The 12,187-nt window shown below is 38.8% G+C and overlaps 2 protein-coding genes across 4 annotated transcripts in view; one reads left to right on the top strand and one right to left on the bottom strand.

Annotated features, from left to right (window-relative positions):
• The first annotated feature begins 1,291 nt into the window (after positions 1–1,291).
• On the top strand, positions 1,292–3,843 carry PMCH (pro-melanin concentrating hormone). The gene is made up of 3 exons (XM_019544750.1): positions 1,292–2,642; positions 3,198–3,402; positions 3,676–3,843. Exons 1-3 carry the CDS (start codon positions 2,394–2,396, stop codon positions 3,723–3,725), a joined length of 504 nt encoding a protein of 167 aa, XP_019400295.1. The 5' UTR covers positions 1,292–2,393; the 3' UTR covers positions 3,726–3,843.
• A 105-nt stretch (positions 3,844–3,948) lies between these two features.
• PARPBP (PARP1 binding protein) overlaps positions 3,949–12,187 on the bottom strand; it is a 59,159-nt gene continuing 50,920 nt past the window's right edge. For all 3 annotated transcript variants that reach the window (XM_019544747.1, XM_019544748.1, XM_019544746.1), the window contains 3 exons: positions 11,527–11,608; positions 4,943–5,105; positions 3,949–4,441 (listed from right to left, as the gene is read on the bottom strand). In XM_019544747.1, the coding sequence (XP_019400292.1) occupies positions 4,107–4,441; positions 4,943–5,105; positions 11,527–11,608 (580 nt within the window). In that variant the 3' untranslated portion in view covers positions 3,949–4,106. The remainder of the gene's footprint in view (positions 4,442–4,942; positions 5,106–11,526; positions 11,609–12,187) is intronic.

Raw genomic sequence — 12,187 nt, 5'->3', positions numbered from 1 at the left:
CACTGGTATTCATATCCAAGTTAATTAATATGTAATAGCTAAGTAAGTCTACATGTGACTGCAGTCTAGACAGACTTCCAGACAAAGTCAATCTCTCTTTCAGACTGATTCAAACCTTGAGTCCTTCACAAGCTCCAGTCTCCAGCCCAAATACAAACTGGTCCTTATTTTGAAGGCCCTTCATAAGTTACTTTCGCCCATCTTATCCAGCCTTTAAGCCCTCATTGTCATGTTCATTTTTTACTGAAAATGCAATGGCTGTCTCCATATTATCCACTTCCCTGCTTCTTTCATAGGCACTTTGGTATCTACTTTCACACTGCAGCTTAACCACACAAAACCTTCCTCCAATTTGCAAAGCCACTTCAGAAGTCTTGAAAGACAAATTCCCATTACAAACATGCTAAACTGCCCAGCAGTGCCTAGGCGAGTGACCTATTCATTATCATCTTGTCCTTTTAAACCAGTGATCCTCAGCCAAGGTTCCCTCAGATCCTTTGAACGATGCTGCAAGATGTGAGGAGATAATCAGCTCTTATCTTACCCAGGTCCTACTTCATTCTGTTCTACATTCACTTGTCAGACCTTGTCTTTATTTTGATTGTAAACTTCTGGGGGCAGGATCTCTCATCTTAAGCATATACAGCACTTACAAAATGGGAACCAACCCACCAAAAATGGGAACCAGCCTAAACCAAGCGGACCTCTTGGCGCAACTAAACAACCACTAAGACAGATCAATAGTAATTAAAGCAAAACACAAGGGCTGATATTTTCTAAAGTACCGTTACACGCAAGTAAATGAACTGGCATTTAATCAGGCTCTTAAGTGGAAAAAATCATGCATTTTTCAGAAGTGTAATTGAAGTGGACATAAGGAAAATCTGCATAATGGTGTTGGTAAGCCCACTATGTGCACAGAGTGGTTAAAACAGAACACCTAACACAATGTAAATTCATATCAAATCAGACATGAACAGGTCCAGATGCCTCCTTGGTACCAACCCAGTGCTGGAAAGGCTGCCAATGGATTCTCTCAGATGCCACCTACTCCTAAGTAAAAAAAATATAGCGCAAGAAAGAACTGTAACTGTTTCATGCAAAAGTAACTTTTACCTAAAGTATGAGGATACATAAAAAGGTATGTTAAAAAGAAAATTAGAAAAGATGAAAAGGACAGTGCTCACTCTGTGCTTAGTTGGCTGCTTGGGCCAGGTTCCTGACAAACTAGGAAGGTTCTCCTACTAGCTGGATGCTCGCTTGCTCTCTCTCGCTCGCTCTCTTTCACTCTTCTGGAATGAGAAGAAATATTGGAGCCAGAACCAGTGCAGAGATAAACTGTAATACAGCTGGCCCTGATGTCACTTTATTTTGTTTTATTAAAGGGATATGCTAAGATTGGGGAGATTCCATGCACTTTTCCCACAAGGGACACAACACTGCTGCAGTAGGATAATATGGAAAAAGCCCTAAAAATAACAACAACAACAACAACAACAACTCCTCCCTTACAGCATTATCCTGTTTCTGAACAAAATACTTTATTATAGGGTTCTACCTTCTGGAAAAAATCAATCCTATTTGAAAATACAGTAGAGAAAATTTTAAGCAAAACTTGAATTTCTTTGTTTAGAAGAAGAGAGAAGGGGCAAGAATTTTTGAAACATCCAAAATGACAGAACATCTGAATATATGATGCTAGTGTTTGGGATACTGTTCTCCTTTCAGTTTCAAAGTCTAACAAGTGTAACAAAGGCATTAGTGAGGATTTCTAAATGATATCTTTATATAAAGGCATCATATATACTGTACACAAAAATTCATTAAAGGTTTCAGCTTTACCTCTGTTAAGCCAATGATAATGTAAAGTCATTGCCAATTGTTAAAATTTTCAATTACATCATTTAAAAGTAATTTTAAAAAGTCAGTTCTACTTTAAAATAATATACTAATCTTTAAAACAAAATTATTCTATGGATGGTATCTCTCATGTGCAAATTAGTTCTTTTCTAAAACTACTTAAGTTGAAATTAAGGCCTGCTTTAATCAGGACCATAAATTGAGATTATATCCTGTGAATTTTGTTAAATTGATCCATTAAAAGAAACTACTAATCTGTACTGCCCTAAAAGTCTACAAAGAAACTAATTATCCATGTTAAAAATATATATACTTAAGTAGCATATGGCACTACAAGTACTATACAAAAGGTTATCCTCTTTATTATGAGTCATTCATAAAGGATGAACTCATAAGCCACTTGAAGTGGTTTCTATTCACTCTGTGAAATATATAAGGATAGGCATAGCTGGAGACCATGTTAATTTGCAAGGGAAACCCTTCTTAATTCTCTGAAACCATTTAACTTCTATGCCAACTTTAAGTAACTAAGAATGTGTTTCTCATCCTACATGTTAATACTAACTTTCTCTCTTCTTTCCCAAGGTTTTCTATTTTCAGTTTCAAAGTCTCTGCAGAAGGTAGATGATGACGACATGCTACTAAACACCTTCACTCTAGGAAAATCGCTGCGGAATGGAGATAAAACAGAGAAGACAGGGGGTACACTTTCTCTTGAGCACTATAAGATGGAAGATGCTAGTTTTCAGGATGAAGGGGAAGACAGAAACCCAAAGTTCTTTGTGAGTTTCTGTTTCTTAATCAACTCCAAAATGTAAATAAAGACTCTTAAAATGAGATAAATACTTTTCACTTATAAAGGATGCTTTGGCGGATAATTGCAATCACTCATTTCTGCAACTTAGTGTATGTTCATAGGCTAATTTTTAATTGCATGCATCTAATATTAGGCATACTAATCTGTATTTGGGTAACAAAGGTAACTTATTCTAAAAAGATATGTAGGTGATCAGGACTATGTGTATGTCGGGGAGTAGAATTCAGCTTACTTTATGTAGTTCCCTTTTTCTTTCTTTTTTATTTTTTAATAATGCTTTTTTTGGTCTCAGCCAGTTGGTATATATGAAGGAGGTTTACAACCATAATAAACAATTAGGTTGATTACACATATTCGTTTAACTTGCTTTTTAAAAACCAACAGTATTCAATTAACATCTATTGTATGATGATGTTTACTGTTTAAAGATCATCTTCAGTTGCACTACTTACTTTCTTGATGAAGACTAAGCACAATGGTAACAGTCTTTAAAACTTTAATCAGTCCTTTTAAAATCCAGAATATAGGTTCCAAACATAATTTCATAAGCCACAGTCTGCCGCTGAACCTGGCTATAAAACAGCTACCTTATCTTGCCCTGAAGGGTTCAGTAGCTTTTCCAGCTGACACCGAAATAAAGAATACTGAATCAATACAGGAAAGAAGAGAGGTTGGCAATGAAGAAAATTCTGCTAAGTTTCCTATAGGAAGGAGAGATTTTGACAGTAAGTATACTTGCATTTTGCCTTTGACGTAATGCAGTATATATGTTTGGTTGAATAAGATTATACTTGCAAATGTTTGAAAAAGGAAATTTGGAAATTATGTGCCAGTGTTTATCAATGTACAATGTGTTAATAGAATATAATGAAATTAAATATTTAGTTGGACTATTTCAGGTATATTTATTTGTTAAAATTAATGGTCTTGCTAGATGTCACTATAATACATCCTAATTTTTACAATTTAAACTTTTGGAAGTTTTTTTTCTTTTTCAGTGCTCAGGTGTATGTTGGGAAGAGTCTATCGACCTTGTTGGCAAGTCTGAAAATTGCTGGCCAGCCTCACCTTCCTTGAAGGAGATTAAATTATTTGGTTGCCAGTTTAATGAAACTTGAAGTTATTGTGTTTTGGTATTGTTATACACTTAAATCTAAAGTACTACTCTCTGTATTCCAAGGTGAGGGAAACTTTATCAACCATCATTAAGTAACCTAGTTGAAAAATTATGCGGTATCATTGTTAAAACAGAAAATTCTGCATAATTCAGATTTGTAGATATATTTGTCTAACAGTATACGTATGCTACTCACATTACCATACACAATGAAGTCAAGGTATTTGTGCATCTGTTGTCTTGTTCTTGCAAAACTTACCATGTTTGTTATGTAATAGTAAAACATTATATATATCAAAATAAAAATAAGACTCATAATCTAAAAAAATGTGTCAATTTTGCCTGACCAGCAATCAATTTAGTCTTCGCAGTAGTTTTGTTGCTTTTTCCACCTCTATCCAATTTGCTGTCCAATTTCTTCTGAGGGTTGTTTGAAGTCTTAGGTCTCTTAATATTTGTATCCTGAGATGGTTCATTGTCATTATTACAGATGATTTCTTTATTCAGCTCCACCTGTCTCCTCTTTGTGCTCTTGTTTCTTAGCTGACAGCGCAGCTTTGCATCTTCTTTTTTACTTTTACTTCCATTCTGGTGAATATTTTCAGATTTAGTTCCAAATGCTTGTCTTTCAAAATCTGAATTCATACCTTCAGCCATATAGGAGAACAAACATATTTAAGGAAAAGAAAAAAAGTTAATTCTGATAGTCTTGTGATTAAAATGACATAAGCCATGAATGTTTAATAATATATAAAATATATAAAAAACAGTCTAACTATCCACTAACCCCCGTAATATATCAGCAATGAAAATGTTACTGTTAATTTTAAAATTACATTGCATATGCATAAACATAACTTCTGAACCTTTGGGAAGCAAGTACATAAATTCTAAAATGTTGGAAAAAACATATTAAGATCTTAATTGTAATTTACATAATTCATACCTTATATATGTAGTAACCAAAAAGAATATTTTGAAGCCAAAATGGTTGTATTGATCATAGGACGTGCAAAGCTATTAAACCCTGTTTATTTTACTTTAACAAAAGCTTGATGTTGTAGTATTTAAATAATAACAAAGTGGTACATCACTTGAAAATATCAGGCATGAAATTTTCTCAGTCAGTCAATTCTACTTCAATTTACCTGCAAGAGGTTCATCTTTTAGAGGGAGAGCAGGGTCTTGTTTTTGTGCTGGTTGTACCCAAGTTGGGCTTTCACTGCTACTGAAAAACTGCACACTCTTCTTCTTAGTCAAGTCATCTTTATATGTACAAGCAAACTGAGACCTGATTAAGGGTTGCTTCATCTGTTAGGGATGAACAAAATTGGACTTAATCCTTAAAATTCATTTAGGAAGTTATTTTGAATGGCTGTAGTGATTGTAGTATAATCTCCCCTCACCTTATTTATAATATGAAAAAAATTAAAACATCCTTACTTAAGGTGAAACACAGCATTAATGTACAAATAACAATAACTAATTTTAAAAAAGCCTTAATAGTAAAATTCAAGTACTACAAAATGATTGGTTTGATTTGTATACCAATCCCTGTTTTTAACAAGAGTCGTATTTGATCACATTAAAAGCCAGTATAAACTTTCCTGTCCCAGGTTTTTCTTTTGTCTTGATATTTAGTAGCATCTGTTTACTATTTTGAGTAGCTGTCATGGTGACTATATCTGTCTAATGTCAAATCAACCCTTAAACAGAGCATTTGAAAAGTGGGTTCATCATCATATACAGTAGCATAACTAAGGGAGGGTAAGCAGGGCACCAGCCCTGGACACCAATTTAGATGGGATCCTAGAATGACTGTACCCAGGCAGGCCATATTGCAGCAGCAGCTGAGGTTACTTAGTACACGCTTCCCCTCCGGCATTTCACAACACTAAAATTGCTAGTTACACCTTTGTTTACAAGTCGCTTTCATTAGTCTGAGCCTCCCAATCAAACTGAACCATGTCAAAAGTGAAATACAAGACAGTGCCCAGGAAGAAAATCAGACAAAAGTTAATCTAGTATGAAGCTGAGCAAAATATACAATGTTTGATATTCTACCTTTATTAGATGAATTTCAAAATTTACAATCCTTCACAAAAAAAACCCCTAAAAAAAAATAAATCAAGGTCTCTCCCTGTAAAGGATTAAGGTCAAAGGACTTTTCCAGCTGTTGTGTCACAAGTCATAAATGTCCTAGGGAAAGAGGGAGAAAGATCTGCATATCCTTATGAGAATTCGGCAGTACTGCAGAACACTATCTTATCTACCTGCAATATATAGAGACAAATGAATTCCATCACATAAACCAGACACCTGGCTAAATAGTTCAGCTGAATCAAATCAACATTGAAAGCTAAATAAAAATAGCAGTATGAACTCAATTACTCCAAATCAAGTTTGTTTTGTTTTTACCAAAATGTGTTTCTTCTTCTGCATGTAACACTACCAAATCAACCTGAAATTTGAGTCAAGCTTTGTCTTGGTTCATTTGTTGTCACTAATATAGATTCCACAGGGCAAATGCTGTCCTCCGTTGCATCTGTTTAATTAAGCAGACTTCAAAAGGAATAGAAAAGTATAGATAAGAACAGATGCGGGGGAGGTCTTGAACAGCCCTTACCTCTCTTTGCTGTGCTGGGTGTGTTACTACATTCCTCCTCACAGACACTCTGATCCCTGAAGCAATTTAATCTAAATCACAATACTTTGCATGCAAGAGAACTGGATTGTGAAGGATGGTTTAAAAGTAGATGCACAGGCCAGTGATCAACTCAATGCTAATAACGTGACTCTAGGAAAGAGACATGGTCACTGACCATAACAATTTCCCTACTCCCTACTGAATTGGCCAAAAGATTCTCACCTCAGACGACTGGATGGGAATATAGAAATCTGAACCTGAACTGTATAAAACTCCGCCACAAAGGCAGAGGGGTGGAAGTGTGGAACTTGCCTCAAACCTTGGGGATGGATTGTGAGGGCCCTGAGACCTCTCCACCCAGCAATGAGTTATGTTTGTGTATTTTGTGCTGTATGTAGCTGCTCTTGTTAATATTGCCCAATTGAAAATATCCCAATAAACAGGTGTATAGTTTGGAAGAACTTGCTTTGGCTTCTCTTGCACTTCTCCAGATAAATAAAAGCCCCTAGAGACATCCTGGGTGCAATGATAATTACTCTATGCTAGGACTTCTGGTTTAACAGCCTTATTGCTCCACAAATCATAAACAGACCCAGATGACTTTTGGCTAAGTTGGTGCTGCACTACTGATTCCAAAGAACAAAAAAGTTAATCCCCACTAGAGGAAATACTGCTTTTCAATAGTCAAAGGGACTAGATCTGTTTGGGTGCTTTTACATACATTTTTCAGAGTAGAATGGCACTTAATGTGCATTTGCCCTGTAAAAACTGATCTTGGGCAGTTCTACTGTTCTTTTTCACATGTAGATTTCCATAGTTCAAATTAGCTGCACCTTTTTCTCTTTGGACACCTCTTCCAAAAGAGCGACACAGTGCATGTATTTCCCTCAGGCCATAATTTCAAAATTTACCTGGCTTCTGGACTGGGTCCTCAGGTTGCTTTATTCCCTGTTTACACTGTTTCCTTTGTCTGTCAATGTCAAAGCCAGTTGACTCATATTTCCCTCAGAAGCCATCATCCATATGACTGTAGAATAAGTCTAAAGACCACAATTAAGGACTGAGCAGAGATACCCAAGTGAACCAGTAATACAGTATAGCCACATTACAATGACACTCCTCCCAGGTTAGTTAGAGCTGTAGAGAAGCAGGTTATAGTTGTCTAGGTAGAGCACTATGCTACTGCATAGCTACTCGGGCTGTGCAAAGCTTTGGTCCTTGATTTGATTCAGTGGAGATTCAGCCCAATTCGGTGGCTGAATCTCCAAATCCAAACTGAATCAGAGGACCCTTTAATCTCTCCAAATCAAATCAGAATCCTCCGAATTGATTCGGAGACATTTGGACATAGACACAACTTTAAATGTTTTTTCTACATACCTCTAGGTAGCAGGTGGCTCATGAGTGCTGTAATGCTGGGGGTGCATGGAGTGTCCCACAGAAGCGCGGGTGGTTTCCCAGAGCATTTGGCAGCAGACCTAGAAGTGGACCAGAAGCACTTCTGGTCCATTTCCAGCTCTGCTGGGGAATGCGCTGGGAAGCAACACCCCCCCACACCTGGTGACTGGTGCCTCCTGGGTCTGAGGGGAGGGGGCACCTGGGGTCCCCCTGGCCAACTGCCAAGCCAGGGAGGCATAGGGGGCCCCAGCATGCTCCCTAGCAGACCCAGAAGTGGATCAGAAGTACTTCCGATTCACTTCTGGGTTCGCCACCAAGCACATGGAAGGCCTCTCCACATTCCTATGGGGAGCTCCATGCACCCCAGCACTCACAAGCTGCACCTGCTACGTCAAGGTATGTAGAAAAAACTTTTAAAGTTGGGTCTATGTCCAAATGGCTGATTCTCTGAATTAGCATCGAATCTTCAGATTCAGATTCAGTTGAATTGAATCAGGGACCACGATCCGAATCAACTCGAATCACTGTCCCCAATTCGGACCGAATCCGAATCGAATAGGACCCACTTTGCACACCCCTAATAGCTACTGTTTCTGGAATTCCAGCTAGCTTGGGTCTCTCTCCTCAGAACTGTACTGTGCCATATAGACAACTCCACAGTGACACCAGGTAGATTTTGAAAGTCTGATTTATTCACAGAAAGATCAGGGATTATAGGAAGTTAGTGCTGGAGGTGATCACATGACGTTATCTAGTCCAGCCCCCTACTTAAGATAAAATAATCCCCAAGTAAGCCATCCTAGTCAAGTATCTACTTACCTGCTCTTGAAAATTTCCAGGGACAGTGGATCTACAACCTGTCTAGGTAAATAGACTCCTACAAAAGACCCTGTGTCTCTACCTTTCTCTGTCTGATGTCTTATGAGCTCTAAAATTCAGCCTAAATTTATGCTGTGTTTTTGCTGGACAACTGAAGTTCCAGGATAAGTATCCCTACATGGAGCTGTTCAGGAATGGCTATCACACTTGTAAATTAATGCCTTAATCAGAAACAATATGCCAGGTACACAGGGGCATTCAACAATTAATTCAAACTAGCTAAGTGTGATTTTTAAGCTAGATAAATTAACTTCTTTTAAGTTTATCCTTAACCTGTTCCTCCTCTTTTTAGAATCCACCTGATAAGCTACTTGACAGCAGTTTTCATTTAGCTCTCACCCATACATAATTAGAATACTAGGAAGTACTACCACAGCCCTAAAAACAGCCTTAACTCTACACTTCTTATAAAATGTATTCTTTAAAAAACAGATGTAATGGAAATTTTCAGTAATATTAAAGACATTCTTCTAAATGATGTGGATAACAATATCTTGCAATAACTATGGCCAGGTACAGACTTTACACTTTTATTGGTACAAGTGGTTGGAGCCTGGTCTATACCTCTAACAGAACAGAAGAACAGTACACAAAATCAGTCTATACCCGTAATGGAACAGAAGTTCGGCACACACAGACTGGTTTAAAAATGGCGGTCTGAGATTTGCCCCTCTCGCCTCCACATCCAAAGGTCAAACGTGTGTTCTGTTCACTACTGATCTAAATTACTCTGTTTACAGAAAACCATGTAACAGATCAATTCCGCCTGAGGCTTTTTGAACGTCTGTACACAGCCTATGAGTTTTGATTTTTATCTGGACAATAGAATAAGATACCATAAGACTCTTATCTAATTTTTCTTGGTCACAGAGATATCTTGGTTTATGACAGTATTTTTGGATGTTCCAAACAAATTTTAAGTACCCATAAATGATATTGTGAAACTTCTTTATTGCTATTTTACACTACCCAGACTAGCAGAAATGCAAAAACAAAAGAAGGATTTATCCACATGTATTTTTGTTTTAAGGTGCCCCACTACACATTACATGTATCACGCAATTACTGGGTTAATTGTGCAATTAATTGAGACCAGCTACATGTTCAAATCAACTACTGCACCTTGAAGAGGTCCAACTAGTTATATAGTTATTACTGGAAAATGTGTAATAACTTTATAGTTGGTATCTATCCAACTTTAATTTGCACGCATAGCAGGGTCTGCCCTTGTGGCTGGGAGCTCCGGCAGCTGAAGGGGACACCCCATAGCTTTCGGGGGGGGGGGGGGGTCCCCCCACACCTGACAGGATTTTCCCTCTCGACAGTGCCATGCAGCTGCAGACTGTAGTTCCTGGCAGTACCCCATGCTGCCAGGACCCAGAGTTCCACAGCTGTGGGATGGGGTCCTGGCAACGCCCCACAGTCCCAGTTCCATCGTTTCATAGTAGCTAGGGTCAGGAGGGACCTGAATAGATCATCTAGCCTGACCCCCTGCCACAGGCAGGAATGAATGTTGGGCTCCCAAGACCCTAGACAGGTGATCATCTAACCTCTTTTTGAATTTGCCCAAGGTAGTGGCGAGGACTACTTCCCTAGGAAGTTGGTTCCAGATTCTGGCCACCCTAACCGTAAAATATTGCCTCCTGATTTCTAACCGAAACCTATCAGCTTATTACTATTGTTCCTCATCACCCACGATGCTGCTGGGGAGAATAGGGCTTTCCCTATTTGCTGTTGATCTCTCCTGATGAGTTTGTAGGCAGCCACCAGGTGCCCCTTCACTGTGGGACTCTGGGTCCCCATGACTGCTGGGAGGGAGAGTTGCGCACTGCAGCTGATGGGACGAGGCCCAATGCCACAGACTCCGGGTTCTGGCAGCCATAGGGCACTGCCCGGACCCAGAATCCGCAGTTGTGGGACTCGGTTTCAGTAGTTGTGGGGCACTGCTGTGGCTGCATGTCCCGTCAGCTATGGGACTCACTGCTGCAGGAGCTTTTTACTTGCCAATGCAGGGGGAATCCAGGATGGTGATCCTAGGCTTCCCCTGTACTGACAATAAGGCATGATAGGATCTAATGCTGGATCCTACAATCATACCTCCTGCCACACACACACACGGCATGGCAGGAGGCTTGACTATGTGGCTCATATACCAGATCCTATCATGCCTTCACCTGAATGTCTACAGGAACTATAAGTACTCTTTTTTTTTTTAAACATATGCATCAATTAATTCAATGCATCTTGATTCACTAGTATTTCCCAACCTTTTTCACCCCGCAGCACACTTATCTAAATAAAGAAACACCACGGCACACCGGACACCAACTGGGGAGGGGGGAGCATGGCCAGCCAGATGGCATTTTGGGCTGGAGCCATACCCCCTGCCTTGCTGTAGCCACGCTCCCCCATCTGTCTGTATCCGCAGCAGCAGCAGGCAGGAGGGGCATAGCTCTAGCCAGGCAGGAGGTGTGGCTCCAGCCCAAAATGCTGTGGCACACTGGTTGGGAAACACTGCACTAAGTTAAAGCCTTCTTTTCTAGCGTCTTTGCTGGGTTTATTTTTCGTGTCACTTTTTCGTTTAGGTCTTTGTTTAGATAGCTCTTCTTTCAGGAGATAAAACTCATGTGATCAAGTTGCTTGATTAGTTATAAAATACTTATGTAAACCAATAACTTTACTAATATTATTTCTACAAATCTGTATCCTTTTCCAAGACAAAGGGAACTGAACACATGCAGAAATAACACGTATTACATACCCAAATGAACAGACATATTTACACAAAAGACCACTTCCATACTGCACCTTAATTTTACTTTCTTCCTCAAGTTTTTTAATACGTTGCCTGAGCGGTTTTGGAGAAGATCCCCTAGGCTGAGATGGAGACCTATATTGAGAGACAAAAAATTCTTACAAACTACTGAAGTAGTTAAGATAAACTATTAATTTTATGCAACTCAGAATGTGAGAGGAAAAGTAAGGTGACCTTATTTCTCTAGTTGTATCTTGTGCCCCTTCTTCTCTGCAAATGATACTGATGCAATAAAATAAAAATAAGGGTCTGATCTTTCAGTAAATGGCATTTTTAATAATATATAGTATTACAGTCCTACAGGCATAACTATAACTAGTGTGGCAACGAGTAACACTCCCACCATATAGTTTACCATATTTTCCTGCATACGATACTCTTTTCCAAAATTCAGTTGATTGAAATTGGGACATGCATTATAACCAAGGAAATGTGGTAATAGCAGCTTTGGCTGCTTAAGCTTCTGACAGGAAAAAGCAAAAGTAAAGCTGCATATGCTGCATGCAGCGCTCCCTAGCTGCTAGCTAGGGACACTTTCTCTTCTCCCCCACCCTTGGCAGAGGTTCTTAAGGAAAGATCTTTTTTCTTCATTCTGCGTTTCAAAAATAAGGAGCATATTTTATTTGGGGATGAGTACTATGCAAGAAAATACAG

This window comes from Crocodylus porosus, unplaced genomic scaffold (assembly GCF_001723895.1).
Source record: "Crocodylus porosus isolate Cpor-Errol unplaced genomic scaffold, CroPor_comp1, whole genome shotgun sequence".
NCBI lineage: Eukaryota > Metazoa > Chordata > Crocodylia > Crocodylidae > Crocodylus > Crocodylus porosus.
Note: the sequence above shows the minus strand (reverse complement) of the source record. Positions and strands in the feature narration are given on the sequence as shown.